Here is an 18132-nt window from a genome sequence, read left to right as displayed (position 1 = left end):
AAGGCACCAATAGTGAGCAGCAGTTCAGCTCAGTAATGCAGTAACGTGAAACTTAGTGGAAGGGCTCAACAGCTGCTTTTTGTTGCCATAGATGTCTCATACGTGCCAAATGGCAATGGGCAGGTTAGTTGCAAAGAATCTATTGTTTTGGCCCAGTTCAAAATCCTATTGAATAAAGGGTTTTGCTGCATTCCAAAGAAATAATGGGAGAGCTATTGAGGTTTCCCTACAAACTCTTAGAAACTATTATTTTGGGAAGATGACGAGAAGTCTACTAGATCTCTAACCTCCTTGCAGAACTTCATTTCTCAAGTCCCCTAGAGAAAAGAGATGAACCATTAAGCCAGTTTTTTGAACTGTCATTTTGAGTTGGTGTCAGTGAGGGTCTATAGTCTACTGACCAATGCAACTGAAATGCCCTCAAACAGTGAGGGGACTGCCAGCAGTGTGGGGACCAACGAGAATGTTTTTCTGTTTTCCTGAGGATGGGTGGGGTCTAAGCTCCATTCTCTGGTATCACATACAGCTAGCAGGTGGTGGTCACCCTTCCAGAGTCCACCATGCCCTGCCAGCATCAAATAAGCAATTATTTACCTAGTGAGCCCGGCTCCTCTGTCTCTGGCACAGGTGCAGCTGACCCAGGGGGAAGAAACTGACATGCTGGAGCTATACGGAAGAGTGCCAGGAGGATCAGGTTTGGATAAGGTGAAGGCGGCTTTTGTGGTGACAGAGGAAAGGTTAGTCTCAGGACCATGCAGTTCTGTGAGGGAAATCTGCTTAGGGAGATGTAGGAAATTAATGTCAAATGGTTGAGAGGAGAGGGAGGAAGAACAGGAGGAAGAACAAGGAGGAGGCAGTGTTGGGTTGTTCCCTGCCCAGTGGTACAGCGGCAAGGGAGGCTCAAGCCTAGTGCATGGGCCGGTCCTGGAGGGGTAAGGGTAGAAGGAAGAGCAGTAGGGGTACAAGGGAGACTTGTCGTCCTCAGGGGATGGGTAGATGTAACAGGAATCCGACCAACTAGACGACACACCATCCGTGCTGCAAAGGTCCAAAACAACAAAAACAAAAAGGAAAAAAAAAGAGCAGAGAGCATTTGTACAAGGAAGAACTGAACAGGAGTTCCAATCACAGCCCCAAAGCATGAGGGTGGCAGAACAGCAACCAAAAGAGTCAAGGGGGCTGGCAAAACCCAGGGGTTCCCCCGGCCCGGTTTTTGCTTCTGCTTGCAGATGTAGGACATGTGCCAGAAGCCAAGAGGTGGCCAGCACAGCATTTCCTTTGCCAGCACCTGATCCCAAGACAGTACCTGTTGCTAAATGGTTGGAGCAAACACCCTAAGTTTGCAAATGCCCTGCATGGCTTTAGTCTGTAGGAGCAGGGGAAAAGCAATTCGACTGGAGATACAGTACCTTTTAACTCTCTTTCCAGGACATATTCATTCTTTTGGTATTAATATATTAGTTTCTGTAATATAATTCTGTAACATATCAATGTCTTGGGAGCTGGGTGGTATGTATATTCAAGCAAGAAAAAGTATGTCTGCTGGAAGGTCTATGCATTCACAACAAAATTACACTGTTTCTATTGTTTTGAAGTAGTAGTGAAAGAACTACAAAATGTGTCTTTCTTAAGAAGGAAGGAAAGCAAAACAATTCCTTCATGGAACCTAATACACTAATATACAAATGCCTGAATGTGTACTGCAAACATAGGAAAAAAAGAAAAGAAAAGAAGGAACTTAAAAAGGCTTAAGCGGGAATTGGTGGTGGCGGCATTTTATAAGGAATTGTTGCCCTTTGTATATCAGTTATAGGAGATTCATACTTTTAACATGTACCCCAGAAGGCTTGCTTTCTGGGGGATCCAAGGGAATACACATCTGTCTCCAATTCAAATCTTATTTACTTGGAAACTGGCAGGTCATGACTTGAGGTTTGAACCAGCTGATTAAATTCCAACAGACAAATCAATCAAGACATAGGAAAGTGGTGCAGAAGAACAGAAATTGCTGCCTTATTAGACTGTGAAATTAAAACTAGAAATAGGATATTGGCAAATCAAAGAAACAAACTGAAGTCAGGAAGAGTACAGAAGAAAGCATAAAGAATTCAGTGGCACAGTGTAGTAAAATGCAAAGGTGAGTGCTAAGATTTGCATACTGTAGGTTTGCATTTGCAGGTGAGGGACACTTTGCACCAGGAAAGCAAAGAAAGTGTGGAATGAATTCTAATGGAGCTGCATGTCATTAAGTCAAACATTGGAACTATGACCCCTCTACCTTTCTTTCCCTGTAAACCAGCAGCAATGCTGTTGAATGCAGATACGGAGAGCCTTTTTCTTGATTTTAATCCCTTGAAGCTCCAGAATCACTCCAGTTCTATGGCTACCATTTACAAACAAAGACTGTAGTGACATTAATATTTCAGACTTAGAAAGGAAGATGCCCATGAGGCAGCCCAGAGACATCTTGGTGGGAATTGCATAGGGCATCTGTGAAATCGGAGGTTTCTGCAAGCGCTCACACTTTGGAGCTGCAAAACACTGCCCCCTCCCAAGCCCACAAGAGCACCAAGAGTGCACCTACACCCTTCTCAATGGGAGGAATTGGTGTGCCCACTATTTCCAGGGGAACCAAAAGGGAATCCCCTGCAGCATTTTGTTATACGATCTACTGGAGCAATGTTATTGCTTTATATAGGATCAAAAATAAACACTACTGTATGGCTAAAAATTGGGTGAAGACCCTGATCTCTCATAAGGGAGGCAAGTCTGTTCTTCCCTGTCCTGGTTAGTATACGAACTGCAGGCCTTTTTGCCCATTCTTTGCCAGTCAAGACTTCCTAGCTGTCGAAAAGAGTAAGCAGAGGGAGATGACCACAGCTAATCTGAGATAAACTGGAGATTTCAATCCAAGTTGGAAAATATTTATTTCTACGCAGTATAATAAATATGCAGTGGGATATTAGTTGCATCTAGTGAACTATAGGTTAATTCCTTCTTCAGAGATTAAGATAGGTACATTTAATCTGTTATTGGTAAAAAGACCAATAACAGTAGCAGATGCTTATAAGGGCGAGAGGGGGGTGGGGAGCAAGGTAGCACATGGCCATGAGAATTTAACCTCATGTGACTGCATGAGAACAAAAATCAGACTGGGCAAAGTGACCACAGTGTCAAAAATGATGCCTTATTGGAAAGAACAAGCCTTGCAAAAATGCAGCTGCAAACTGATGGCAACTGGGAAAAAAATCAAACAGAAAATGGAGATAAAATGGAATGATAAAGGTGCCCTTTTTTCCATATGCAGAAACTTTACTTATCAAGGAATTGAATCTAAATTTTGCTCAAGACTCTTCCTGAGTTTTGGGGCTGCCTGTTTCAGTGCTTTGTCACTATTGTTTCCCAAGATAGCTTGTCTCTAGTGTTGATCCCAACGCTGTCCCCCAACCACTAGTTCTAATGCCCACAGTGACATGCAGGACATTAAAAGTCTAATTCCACACTTTCAGCTAAGGAGCTCATCTATGACAGAAACATAGACCAGAACCAGAAACATAGACCAGAATGATTCTGATGGAAAATTCTACTCTCTCAATGCATTGTGATGGCAAATATAAGACATTTCACATGACATTCTTGCTACAAAGCTGATCCTATACCACAAATTAACTTGTCCTTTAAACTACTGATTTAAAACTCCAGAGCTAGAATTAAAAAAATACTGGAGGGTAGCACTAAAATGGCATCTCCTCTAGTTTAATTTGGCTTTGCTTTCCTGCATTGAAAAGAGTGCACTGAAGTTCACAGAAAATCCTAGGCAAATTTTCAAGGATGCTTGAGGGCCTAAATACTTGGCTTGATCAAGGGGATATCATGATGGAAGCCCAAAGGATAAGTAGTAAAACATAAAAAATGAATAAGGTACTATTATATGATATTGGTGTTATAACCAATGGGCTATTCCTTCTTCCCCAGAAGGTGGAGAAGAAAATAATAGGATCTGTCCATCCCCTGTAATTGCCCATTAATTTGAGAGGGAAAGGTGTAGAAGAAGACTGTTCTACATTATAGGTGCCAATTGCCCTTGCCATCTACTCTCTTTGGAGAATTAAGGTTTTTGCTCTCATTCACTGAAGGTACTGTCATTTTGTGCCTGAATTCTCTCTCGTGCTCTCTTTCCTCCCCCCCACCCCCCCACATACAAAGTGAAAAGTGAAGCATAACAAAAGAAGGCCAATGCAGGCATGGGGAGTGGCAGATGTGTTCATGGACCACAGAACACAGTGGTAGCAATCGGTGTTGCTTCCAGCACTTACCTTGCTCGCTCAACCCCTGGTGGGAACCCGAAGCTAGTTGGAGTAGGGGAGGGAGTAGCTGAAATGTCAAGAGATTGCTCAGGAATTGGTGACTGAGGAGTAGCAGCAAGATCACAAGGCGGAGCAGGGGGCTGCATGGCAGGAGGGGTGGAGGATGCCTTACGAACTATGGAGGGGCCTCTGCGAGCCACCCAAGAGGTGTCCATCACCCGGACGCCCATGCTATGGGGGGGAACACAGAGATACACCCTTACCATCTTGAAAGCAATACAGTATAAAACACACACACACACACACACACATTGCAGTAGAAAGGAGGGGAACCCATCTGGGTGCATCTAGGTGTGTCATCCTGAACAGGCTCCCTTTCCCTGAGGTGCTATGTACAGACAGGATGAGAGGGAGCCAAAAACATGGAATGTAGACATCATTTAGCCAGGGAGAAATCCATTGCTTTGAAATTCCACTAAGTGGTCCTTGATCCCCTGGGATGTTAAAGAAAATAATAAAAAAGGGCATGCTTTTCTATGAAACTCCCTTCCAAGGCCTCAAAACTTCCTGATTTTGGCTATCAATCTCTTGATTAAAGAGAAAGGAGCAGTTTGGCCATATACATAAATATTCTTTAAGCCAAGAAATGTTATGCCACTGTAGAAAGTTTTCAGGTCATTGCTTGGTTACATTAAAAATGCAGGGAAATCCTTGTAATCACAGAGGAACTTTAAAAGCAATGATCTTTTAGGGATGGCAAAGTTTTACATCTACAGAGGGCTTTCCAGAGTCATAGCAAGGAGCCTGTGGATGAAGAGGAGCCGCAACCCTGAAAATAATTCTGACCAAAAAGTAAACTTTGGGGAAATGTTTTCTGTTTTTATAATGTGCAGCTAAGACAGCTGCACGTACCTTCCAAAGAGAAAGGAAAAGGTCCTTTGCACTAGAAATCAATGGCATTACAGGCAAGTGAAAGGGCCACAGCTCAGTGACTGGAACACATGCATGAAGGTCCGGGGTTTAATCCCCATCACCACTTTACATATCATGGGCAGCAGGACTGTGAAAGGTCGCTATTGATGATCTTATGGAGCCTTTGCCTCTACATTAAGTAGCTCTGTATGTCCAAAATGCACTCCAAATATTTGCTCCATTTAGACTGCACAGAAGGAGAAACTGGCTTTAATGCCGCCTCGCCATGACTCTCAATTGGGCAAAGGAGGGTTTTGTCTGTCAAGGCCGTGGGTGCTCTGAACAGGCTGGGTTTCAATACTGAGAACAGGAATGGTCCAAGAGCTACCCAGAAGATACTGTACCTTTGGATTTTCCTAAGGCTGCATGGACAGAAACACACAGACATTAGTGTAACACAAACTAAGGCCAAATGGCTCTCCTCCTGCACCAGGGTGGCTAACTTTGGGGAAAAGCCAGCGAGGGTTAAGAATGCAGCTTGAGAAAAGCCTGGGAATCAAGTCCATCCAGCTGCAGAGAAGCATATTACTACACAGAAAGCAGGGTGTTCAATGAAAAGAAGAGCCAGAGAAAATGGAAGGATTCTGGGAAAACTATGATCCCCCACTCCCCCTCTGTATGCGTAAGAGATCATGTGGAGGGGTAGAGACGAAGCAAATTGCAGGAATGTACAATTGCTGCCCTGAGTCTTGTAAGGATAGGGAGCCATAGGGATCTATAGAATGGATGAATACATGAATGAAATGGGGATGTATCATAATTTCTGTGTGGTTCTTCTCTCTGAATCAAGGGAGTTAGGTTTGGTTCTTAGGAGCTAATGTTTCAAGTCTAATGCACAGACAATACTGGGAACTGAAAGCTATTAGTGCACATGGAAAGCTTTAAGAATCAGCCTACCTCGTCTCCCAAGCTAATATGTACTCTCTGTATTTCTTCCTGCTTGGGGTCCTCCCATCACAACTCCTTTGGGACAACTGGGAAGTGCCTTGTAGATAATTTCTCCTATACTTGTATAGTCACTGATAGAATATAGTTCTGTGACAAGGATGTCATGACAATATGTCATGCAAAAGTTGAAAACATATATTTGTATTTCTGCTCATTCCCCAAACCTTGGTTCAATATATAAAAACAACATCCAATACCTAGAAAACAGGATAAGAAAAATATACAACTATCCTCAACTGTTTAATGCAAATTTCAAAGATGCCCCAAATACAATCTTGCAGGGCTCTGAGTCTGGGGCTGAGAAATGTTGACCTGCAGCATCTGAGTGCAGCCTCTCATCAGATGGAGTGGCACAGATAGGGGAAAGCACAAAAAGAGCGTGCTGTATCCTTCAAAGGGTATAAACTCCTCCCAGCTGTGTCTCCGGCTCTCAAAGGATTCCTCCCAGAGATCTGTGTCTCTTCATTAAAAAAGAAATGTTCCCAGTCCCTGCTTTAGGGAATCTCCATTAGGAAACAGATTCCGTACTATCCAAACTTATTCTTCTTTCATAAAAGTTAAGTGTGTTTAATATGCTTCTTCTAGCCACTGCAGGCCACAGAATGTGTCCAAGATTTGTGGTAGATTATATTTGTTGTTGATAAACCAGACTGGACATTGGGTAATTATGGGAAGAGCCCATATGTGGGACGTTAGCAATCCATGTTTGCTACTTGACCATTTTATCATTCAATGTGATGTGCAAATGTAATTGGTAACACATAGGTAACAAATTCTGCTCTTGATGATTCCTCAAAATCAACATAAGTCACAGAAGAGGAAGATACTTCAGGTAGAAAATGCAAGGTGAGAGATGATACAATCTTTGGGAAGGCATGAAAACATTAAAGATCAACTCTAGGTAAATTAGTAAGCTGTATCTAAACATACATAAATATTAAAATGTGCATTAATGTATTAAATATGACAGTGAGACTTAAATCAGTAGGTCCCATTGAATCCATGTAGGTTGACTTTTAATTAATTAACTAATTCCTTTTATATCCTGCCTCAATCAAAGTGACTCTTGGCTTTGAATTATGTTGAACATTGCTATGATCATTCCATTGTAATTCTAATCACAGACTAAGAGTTTACCACAAATTATTTATTAGAATTCTGGAGGGTAAGGCAGGCTACAAGCTTTGGGTTTTTCTCTCTTCCATAAATTGAATTTGACAAAACAAATCATCAAAATTTGTTGTAGATAGTTCATCATGCAAAACAAAACTATGTTCCCCTTAACATTAACAGGGCTAGCAACTCAGGAAAAAACGCCTCCCTTAAGGCTATAGTAATGTTGAATTATCATCAAAATTAATATTAATATGATTTTTCATAATACTTCTTTTAAAGTTACTTTTTGTTTTACTGTTATAATTTTTTATACGCCAACATACTTAATTAAAGAAAATAAGAAAGATTGTCTTAACTTTTCCTGCTGATGAGTATCAGCTTGTTTATTTTAATGTTTAGGCTAGAAAAATAAAGTGTCAAACCAAACCTTAGCTATTCTTTCCAGAAAGATCAAAGGACACCATTACTCTTTATAAGTTTTAAGTCAACAAATTCATAAGTTAAACAGAAAAATAATAAATTAAAATTAATGATAAATCTAAATAATTCACCTTGTTTCTTTCACTGATGTACATTTGTTCATATGAGTACACAAACTCTATTTACAGTATCTGCAACATTTTAGATTGTTACCTTTTCTATTTTTATACATGAAACCTCAGTGAAGTTTTGAAGATAAGCCAATGCTTGAGATCAGCTGTACAAGTGATGAGTCATACAGGGTATCCAACCACCTCAGAGGTTTTCATCCTAGAACATGGCTGGTATTTGGGGCAGTACTGGGTTGAAGAGGGAGAGGGAGAGGTTGCAGTCAACAACAAAATGTGACCTGCCTCATCCCTGGTGCAAGGACTTGTATCTGTGGTTGGGCCATGGAGATAGAACAGGCATCTGCCTGTCCTGCTGTTCATGACCTTCCCTGAACTGGCAGAGGGGATCTCTAGTTTGGAAGAATCCTAGAAAAGGGGCCCTGAGAGACCTCAATAGCTACACACAAGCTACCTGCTCATGGCTGCCATTCTATCAAGGCTCTTGTCTAGTTTTCAAATGGTAAGATCTGGAAGAATGCTCGTAGGGTCACACCTGAGCATCCTGTCTGATTATGAGAAGTCTAAAACACTCCCTGATTTTCTCAAATGGCAATGAGAGCTAATACATAGCTAGAGGGCTGCTGGCACAAATCTGGCAGTGAATGTGATCCTATCTAGGTGAAGCACAGTTGCTACTCTTGAGCGGTAGAGATTATGGCAGCGAAGAGGGTTAACGTTGGGTTTACTTTACACATCACAATCTCAGTGAATCACTCAGCAGGACTCTTGGGTGATTAGTAGGCTGCTCAAGGAATGTCTGGGGACAGACTAAACATCATGCTCAGTGGCTTATTGCACCAGTTGGTAAAGCATTTTGAGGGCAAAGCTACACGATTTACTCCAAATTAGACAACCTAGTTTGTCCAAACAAAGCTTCTCCAGATCACCAGAGTTAGGAGATCAATTTCAATTACTACAGGATTCCTTCCTGCAATCAGATTCAGCTCAGCCTGTTAGATTAGGTAGGAAGGGTTCTTTGTTGTCCCACGTTTCTGGGATGTCAATGGGATGGTAGGTTTTAGGAAGTAATTAAAAATTGAGCTTTTTCAAAGAGCCTTTAAGTAAGCCCACTTATGCCTTTTGTTGTTTTCTCCTACTTTGTTTTGTTTTTCTTATTTGAACTGTGCATTGTTTTAATCCTGTTGTTTTTATTGTGACACTGTAACCACTGAGAGTCACAAGACTGTGGCAGGATAAAAAATGAATGAATGAATGAATGAATGAATGAATGAATGAATGGAGGTCTGAGAAGTAGACAAGGTGGATATAAGAATCAGGCTATCTTGATTAATAAGAACAAGGAGGGAAGGTTTAATTGAATAGATCCAGAGAATAGTTAATACTTCTTTATGCGATGGAGAGTTTTTTGAAGAAGCCTTCCCTGGACTCTGAGATTTTAGATAAATATTGCTCAGTAGTGATCATTCCGTTTTTGAATTTGTGTGTGTAGGTATAGATATACGCATGTGTGGTAATTCGTACACTGTTCTGAGATCCCTTAGAAAGAAAAAGTGGTATGTAAAGTATGTCTATATATATTATGATATATGATGATATGATATGATATGATATATGATATGATATGATATATGTACATTACTCAAGCTGAGCTCTATTCCTGGTGACTTTTTAGTAGCAGGATTAAAGTGGTTTGCCATTGCCTTCTGAGATTTTTAAAACATTTCCCAGTCCTGCCTATAGCCCTGGCATTTGCTGGGTGTCTCTTCCAAGTAGTAACCAAGCCCAACCCTGCTTAGCTTCTGAGTCCAAAGTCACCCACGTGCTGCCACCTTCTAAGGCAACAAATAATAATAACCATTTATTTTCTTGCATCCTTGGCTAAATTGTCATAGTACAAGGAGATGGTGTAAACAGGATCTTATACTGTAAGTATCCCAGTGGCCAGACTTATTTCTTCATCCATGCCTATACTGGTCTTTCACTCCTAATTAGACTTTGATGGTAACAGAAGCAAGAGAGCCAATGATGGCAGACTGTCAATCATGGAAGACATTGCTTTGGGAATCTCCTAGTGCAACTTTCCTTAATTTTCTACTAGGGTAGAGATAACAAGGTAACATGGTGGTCAGGTAGATAAATAACTTAGTTCACAGTTCACAGACAGACAGGCAGACAGACAGCACAACTTTCCTCTGGAAAAGTTGGCCAACTCAGGATGAGTTTCTGTTATGTAAGAGTAAGCAGAACTGACACAAAATCACTGGCCTCATGGATCACTGCCCTGGCTTCTGCTGACTTACTGAAACTAACCTTTCTCACCTAGCTTGTCCGATAGAACAAATACAACTAGCAGAGACCAGGACTAGTCAGGCAGTTAGGCAGACAGTCAGGCACAACAGTATATTTCCTTTCAACAGGCCACAAGTCTGAAGCCTGGGGATGGAAGAGGCACTTAAGAGCAGGGTGAGATGTTAGTGACAAGGTGGTGAGGCAACTATACTCCTTAAAAAACCTAGGCAGTAGCACTGCGAGCCAACACAGCATTCCCTAGCTTGCACCCCAGATTGTCCCCATACACTTCTCACGATATAGCAAAAGAGCCCCTACCCATCCTTCTTGTAGAACTCAAGCATCATGTTGTCAGTGGCCACACTGAGTGGTCGCCGGGTCTGATCTGAGTGCTTGTGGTCCGCATGGTCCATATCGGGTGATGGCATAGAATTGTAGTTTGCGTTGTGGTTCACGTGCACAGGGCTTCCATAGTTTCCAGTCAAGTTGAATTCAATGTCTAATTTGCAGAGAGAGCAAAATAATCATTCGCAGCATGTGTTGCAAACAAAGGCCTAGTATGGACTAGCTTCAATCTCAGAGAAGAACCTCTTCCCTGTAGGAAATACTCCCCATCACACACACACAAAGATTTAATATGAGAAGCAAACTAGCCAATTCTTATGGGACTTATCAGTTGATAGTACTTTTCAAAAATTAAACATAAAAAGGAGGCATAAAGCCACAACATCTTGGAATAATCTCCAGCAGACTGGTATCACAATCCTTATCTTCAAATTACTGTCTTAGACACCGTGGCCCTGGCTAATTGTTAGAGAGATACTAGTCATCTGGGAAAGAAGAGTAGGTAGTGGTTGAGAAAGGGCTGCACAAGCGATAGAACTGATGTCTAACTCTCACTACCAGCCCTGACTTGGTCTGATTTTGCCTGGAGAAGAATTGGACCAAGTCAGATTCCTGCAGTAAAAAACAGTAGATGGAAGAAAAGACTCCTACCTCCAGGAAAGAACCAATCAGCATGCTGGATAAGGGGTTCAATAATTGCAACTATCTGTAGGGAGACTGTTGCCATCATCTCTGTGATGTTTCTGAAATGAAAGAAGAGATTCACAAAGGCAAAGGCATGAGAGTGGGGAGGTCAGATTCTTTTGAGGTCCACAGTGACTGAACTAAATGACAGAACTGGAAGGCTGGGAAACCTTGAAGATCTGCTGCTTCTAATTTCAGGTTAGCCTTCTTTGTATCCTGCTTCTACAGCACTCCTGCCTTGTGCCCAAGTTCTCTTGCCCCAATCTAGTCCAATCCCCACGTCCCATTCTCTAAAAACATTTTTAGGCATATGAAACTGTTAAGATGCAGCAATCTGATCAAAATATTCCTATTAAAATTAGCATTTGCAAAGCGTAGACGATAACATCTTGTCCCAGAGTTAACATGCTCCAGCTATAATATGTAGCTTTTTAAAACAGCAGAGCCCTAGGCTTCAGCTTCTTACCCTTCTGTCTGAGGCCAGAGGAGGTTTGGACCCAGCACAATGGCTATGTTGCTTGGTGTCATTTTGTTTGCATCTTGGTACTCAGTTAAGTTTGCAAGGAATTTGATCAGGTACCTGCAATGGAATGAAACAGAGCTAAAATTGAAGTGAAGTGAAAAAATATACATGCTGGGGCACAAACCATGAGCTCAGAGTCTGGTTAATTTTATTTGCTAAACTGTCATCGAGCACATGCTTTATCTAAGTCCATGAGATGAAAAAAGGGGGAGATAACTCAAATATCTCCTCCACTTTCAGAAAAGGTGTCAAGATATAGCTCTTTACTGTGAACTCCTCCCCTTCTGCAAGAGGGAAGAATGGAGCAATTGACACCATACTGAAATGATGACACTTTAAAATAAAAACTGAGATGGTGACGGTCTGATATAGGTCTGATCCTTAGGAAAAGTAAAATACCTAGAAATGGATATATTTATCCATCAACAATATTGAAAGTACTCCACTGGCATTTAAAGTAATAGTGATCCAAATTGTTAGTATTCTGGATCAGGCCTGAGTTTTAACACTTGGCAAGCCCGTGTCTAGCCTCAGGATTACCTTAGACCGGCACTTGTGAGCCCTAAGGAAAGCTAACAGAATCTGTTCGTAGGTTGTAAAATGTAAAGGTGGACTGAATAGTGGCATTCCCCTGTGCCTTCAAAATAGTATGAGTAAATTGAGCCTTTTAGTTTCCTATTGCTTTGGAAAACAACCCCTAGGTACTTATAATGATTAACCTGTTAGATTGTATACTTATTAATTGTTCATTTGTGCCTTCATCTGCTATTGGAAAACACTAACATGTTTATTTTTTCATAATTTATTATCAGATATTCACTTTTCAAAAGGTTGTCAAAGTTTTCAGTGATCATCTCATGCCAAATTGCATTTATTACTGCATCATCCACATGTAAACGAAATGGAATTCTTCTTTCTGTTAATTTTAGGGCGTGGATGTCGATGAAGCAATTTTACTAGTGTGTAACTCCATCTTCTCACAGTGCTTATTTATCAGAAGGAGGAGACATCTATCTATCTCAAAACTGCCCTTAGCATGCTCCTTTAGATTGGGTCAAATGCTGCTTGAAAATCAAGAAACATAGCATATAAATTTGAATGTGGCTGCTGGATGTATTTTTCAGTGAGGAACTGTAACCCCAGGCAGTGATTAAATTGTTGATCTATCCACCTGGAGCCTGCTTGTTCAGGATCACTAAAGTTCTCCTCAATAGCTGAGGTGTTCAGTTTTATATATAGGTACCATACCAGATACCCACTTTCACAAAGTTTCCTCTTGTAGTGGGGTTAAATACAAGATGAACTCTACCAGAGTCTTCAAGTTGCAGCAAGCACTCTTCAGAACAAAATGGCCTCTGACAATTGGCCTCCGAGGGGGATGTATGTACTTGTGCTATGCTTCTATCTTGTATCTTCTTGAAAAAAAGGGAGAACTCAAGTCAAAAAATAGGTCTGATGCAAACAGTTGACCTAATTCTGATGGATTCTGTGTTTGACCAGTGGATCCCTCATCTGGATAAAAAGGTTAACGTTCTCTGATGATGTGCAAGTTGTTCCTGTACTAGATAAGGCCCTTACTTGAGGGCTAATTGATTAAAATGAGGGTCTAGATGATCTATCAAGGGAAGGGTCATGGTAATAAATGAAGAATGGATTGTGTTTCTACTAGCAGTGTGTTATTTTGAGATGCTAAAGAAACCTTGTAAGCTGAAGTTTACTTTTCCTCCTTACTGTGGGTATTGGGGCTTTCTCGAAGAGAAGGCCATGAAGACAATTCTCCTATTTCTCCAGACTCTGTGATTATGGCCTCTGGGGGCAGTGTAAATTTTCCTCCAATTTGGTTAATACTAGAGCACCTCCTCTTATTAAGTGGGAGCATCTCACATATTAAAGATGTTCTTGATGATGATTCAGGTGTAGAGGCTTGATTGTTTAGCCCAGGGGAATTATCCTCTTCATATAGAGGTAAAATAGTGTTTAATTAGCATCTGAGAATGCTGTTTGTAACCTTGACCCAATGTCAAGATCATCTACTATATATCACTGCTCTTCCTGGAAAAGCAAATTAAGGTACTATAGTGGCTCATTTTTTTCTTGCAGTCTTGAGGAGTTGTTCAAAGGTTTGTTATGTAGAGGAGTGTTAACATATGAGGGCCTTATCTCACTCTCCCACTCCTGGTTGGCCCTCTTCCCAAAGCTTAGCAGGGGACATGCACAACTATCTTGAAATAGTCTTGTGGGCATTATGCCAAAGTTCTCGATAAATCTTAAAATCATTGGAGGCGGAACTGATTGTTCAAAAGTCGGCACTAATCTCTTATAAGCATGGTGACTAGGCAGCCATGTTATATGTTATTTCACTTAGATTTCTGTATCTGGGAGCTGGGAGAGAGATTTCACTATAGCCTGTTTTGTGCTTCATCTTTGATTATTTATGTGAATCACTGCTATGTACAGCATTACTTTCTTAACTGTAGCACATATGTTTCACCTTGTCCTTTGGTGCTAAAGTTTGTATTTTGCCTGTTTGCTGTATGGAGATTAGATGTGGTACCATTATATGAGGGCTTCCTTTCATATTACAATCCACATTAGCTGTTTTGTCAGCTACTGCAGGGCTTAAAGTCCTTTTTCTATTAAAGATTTTAATTCATCTAATTTTCTGTTGGCATCAGACTGCTGTTCGAAAATAGATATAATTGTGTGGGAAGTTAGCAAGCAGCTTTTTTGCAATCAGGGACAAATCTGTACTACCTCCTAGCAGGCTGCTGGTTGCATCAGCTATTCCGCTCTCAGACTCAGATCCAGCTTCTTCTCCCTCACTTCCCTCCACCAGAGTTACTACAGGATGTAATGGATTGTGAGAATAACCTTGGGAGACAGGAGGAAGAGCCACAGCCTAGACATGGTCTGATAAGAGAAATCTGAGTCCAAAGGAGGGATGGAGATGGAGAAAGCATCTCACAAGACATGTTTAAAGATGAATATATAATTGAAACCAGAGGCTTTTCTTTTGGGACTGATGGTTAAACAATTGGGAAAAAAGCTATGGAACTTTGTTTTTATACAGGATAACTGCAACGAGATTATTATGTGCCCAAAGATGGAAAGATTTGATGCTACCTACAATGGAGGAATGAATAGTGAAGATGATGGAACTGATTTCTTTAATCAGAGAAAAGACATTATCTACATTTATTCCTGATTGGAAACCCCTTATATACTTTTTGTATGAAACAGAAAAAATGAAATTATGACTTACAGTTTCGATGATTAAGGAAACCATAGATTATAGAAAAATTGAGAGTCATGTAGCTTTAGAGTAAGAGGTAAATTTAGGTAAATTTATACTTATAACTGCTGTAAAGAAAATCGGAAGCTACTTCTTTGTATTTTCTTTCTTTTCTTTTTTTTTGCACTTTTGGCTTTCTCTTTCTTTTCTCTTCTTTTTCTTTCTTTATTCTATATTTGTTTTTGTTACTTTTATCTTTCTTTTTAAAAATTTCATTAAAGTTATTTTTTTTTAAAAAGAGAAAGCATCTCAGAAGGGACCTTCCCTAGTTCTCTGGAAAGTAAAGGCAGGGGAGGGGGGAAGCACTTTCAGACTTGCAAGATTCGGTTATGGTAATCTTACAATAAAGGTACTACAGTGGTACCTCTAGTTACAAACGCCCCTCCTTATGAATTTTTCAAGATACGACCAGCTCCGGCCCCAAAAATTTACCTCTACTTGCGAACTCCGCCTCTACTTACGAACTGGATCCGCGGCCATTTTCCCTGCTGCCACGTGGTCGCAGCTTCCTGTGGGTGAGATCGCGGTAGCAAGATGTTCGGTGAAGCTTGTGGTGTGTTTTGTGGCGTTTGGAAGGTTTTTGTGGCGTTTGGAAGGTTTTTGAGGTTTAAAAATAAAAGGTATATGTTTCAGAACTGTTTAGCTGTATTTACATTGAACCTTATGGGGGAAATTTACCTCGGGGTGCAACCAAATTCAGAGGGCGGATTAGCCGTATTTACATTGAACCTTATGGGAAACTTTACCTCGACTTGAGACCAACTCGAGTTGCAACCAGAGTCACGGAACGGATTAAGTTCGTAACTAGAGGTACCACTGTATTAGTAGTCATGGTTTTGGTTCCTGTTTGGACTACCTTGAAGGGCTGAAGTTGGATGATAGTAGCTTATCAGCTTTCCAATTTAATAAGGTATAATTTTTATTAACTATTGGTACAAGGGACAAAGGGGATTTAGTATCCTCCATATTCAAAAATTCATGAATTTGCAGCTGCTTGTGAGTTGTTTTCTGAAGTGTTGTGTCTCTCCTGCAACATTTCTTAGGGCAACTTCCATACTTGGCCTTCGACATATTATTGTTCTTATGCTTGTCAATTACTTTGTTCCTGATTTTGTTTCCTATATCATTTAGGCTCAATATTGAGTTTTGAAGTTTAGGTGCCTCCCTAAGTTTAGGTGCCGCAGTATGCTAACTGACAAAATAAAATGAAGATAAAAGAGTAAAATAAAAATAAAGTTTAATACATAACTGATATGTCAGTTGTGGGAAATTGGAAAGTTATGAGGAGCTCACCTAGTATTCTGTTTAATAAAATATGCTTCTTCTATTTGATTGAAAAACTTGGATGATTTGCTCCTTATTCTCTGGCAAACAAGACAGGAATAGAGATACCTTCTTCACAAAAAAAAGAAAAAAAAAAGGAAGCATTGGGATTAGGACTGATGAAATAATAGCATCTTGGACTAATTGGCACATTGGTCCTCTACCTTTTGAAAAAAATGTTGAACCTCAAAATCAAGAGAATGTGCCATTCTATCTATTTGTTCACTGTATAAGAGCTGGAGGCTTGGTCCCCAACCTGGGTAATGTTGAAGGAGATGAAAATTAGATGAATTATCTAATTCAGAGAGACAAATACAATGGGATGGATGGAGTGCATCCTACGGTTTAATGGTAGTGGACAAAATTGGAGGCCTGCAGCAAATGTGGACCTAGCTGATTAAGAGGAAGACTGATCCTTGGTCAAGGGCCTTATTAGGTTGGACCCTGGATGAGAGATCTGCTTCAAAGAAGCATCTTGGAAGAGAGAAGAGTTTTGAAGATGAGAGAGTGATGTTTGCAAATAATGTCTGTTACATGATTACTCAAATACATGATTAGGCGGCAGAATTTGAGAAGACTATGGAATGGAAAACCAATACATGTGATGGTCTGCTTGACTATATCTCGAATCCTTAATAGGTGACTTCCTCAATGCCACTAATGAGCTAAACATCCTCTTGGCATCAGAGAATGCAACTCATTCAATTAATTCCATTCAATCAATTCAATTGATCTCTTGAAAAGATGAGGGAACTGCCATGAAATATATATCGTGTGGAGGAAGATGAGAAAACTGCAATACTTTTAGAGTTTGCTGGCCTTAATATGGCTCATAAAGGAGAAAAAGAGTTGTGATGAGTCTGTTTAGCAAAAACACTGTAGTGCTTACAAGTGTCTAGTGAGTAACTTTAGAAGGGCAAAAAAGATACACTTAATGCACATCTAAGGAAGAAAGTTTGCTGGCATTTGCAGAACAGTCTCTTACAGCCATATGGCTGAATGTCTGCAGAGGCAGAATGAGGTGTCCTGATGAACAGCTCTAAAGAACTGTGAAGAAAAGCTGAAAGGATTAAAGAAAATAAGAAAAAAGAAAGAACACTGATAAAAACAGAAGGATAATCAGCTCCAGGTTGGATGTGCTAATTGTGTGGTAGCTGAAAACAAAACTGACAAAAATCAAGGAAGCTACATGTGGGGAACACATGTGGGGAATAAGGCTCCTACCAAACAATTCTGTAAACTCTACAAGATTCAAAATGGGGTTCAGCATAGGCATGTAACCCCTGGGTGTGAATCACATAGACCACAATGAAGAAAACTAACATACAACAATGACAAATACATTTATTTGTTATTTGTGGATGCCAATTGCTAGACAAATCATTCAATACAAGTGCACCTTCCATATTTGTGTATGATCCAAGAATAATGCATTAGCCATAATCTCTGCTTCTGCAAAAACTGGCTAGTTGACATTTTATTACTGTATTTATTTTTAAATACATTTCCTGTCACAGTTTATCATTAAAACAATCCCAAGCAGAGGTACAATGAGCCCTATCTCTTGTTCATTTAGAATCATAGAGTTGGAAGGGACCGAAATCAAATCCAACCCCTTGCATACTGCAGGATTCACTAGACCACCAGCTGTCCCACACCCTCCCAGTGTGCATAGGGGGGAATAGTTGATCCCCTAGTTATTCTAATGCGGGGTACCATAGGGCTCAGCACTCTCACCCATTTTATTTAACATCTACCTGAAACTGCTGAGGGAGGACATCT

The 18132-nt window shown here is 40.5% G+C and overlaps 1 protein-coding gene across 9 annotated transcripts in view; it reads right to left on the bottom strand.

Moving 5' to 3' along the window:
* ARHGAP44 (Rho GTPase activating protein 44) overlaps positions 1-18132 on the bottom strand; it is a 118103-nt gene that overhangs the window by 9823 nt on the left and 90148 nt on the right. For 7 of the 9 annotated variants that reach the window (XR_015794694.1, XR_015794695.1, XR_015794696.1 and 4 more), the window contains exons 14-18: positions 11679-11792; positions 11180-11271; positions 10502-10682; positions 4317-4538; positions 595-1038 (exon numbers count right to left, since the gene is read on the bottom strand). Coding sequence is in view for 5 of the 9 variants with exons in the window: in XM_088133484.1 (XP_087989610.1) it covers positions 595-1038; positions 4317-4538; positions 10502-10682; positions 11180-11271; positions 11679-11792 (1053 nt within the window). In the remaining 4 variants the exon portion in view is untranslated. The remainder of the gene's footprint in view (positions 1-594; positions 1039-4316; positions 4539-10501; positions 10683-11179; positions 11272-11678; positions 11793-18132) is intronic. The other 2 variants (XM_088133487.1, XM_088133488.1) reach the window with 2 other exon arrangements.

Source organism: Python bivittatus, unplaced genomic scaffold (assembly GCF_059951505.1).
Source record: "Python bivittatus isolate LINGU-HERP-01145 unplaced genomic scaffold, Pbiv_v1 ctg000080_np1212, whole genome shotgun sequence".
In the NCBI taxonomy this organism is placed as follows: Eukaryota; Metazoa; Chordata; class Lepidosauria; order Squamata; family Pythonidae; genus Python; species Python bivittatus.
Note: the sequence above shows the minus strand (reverse complement) of the source record. Positions and strands in the feature narration are given on the sequence as shown.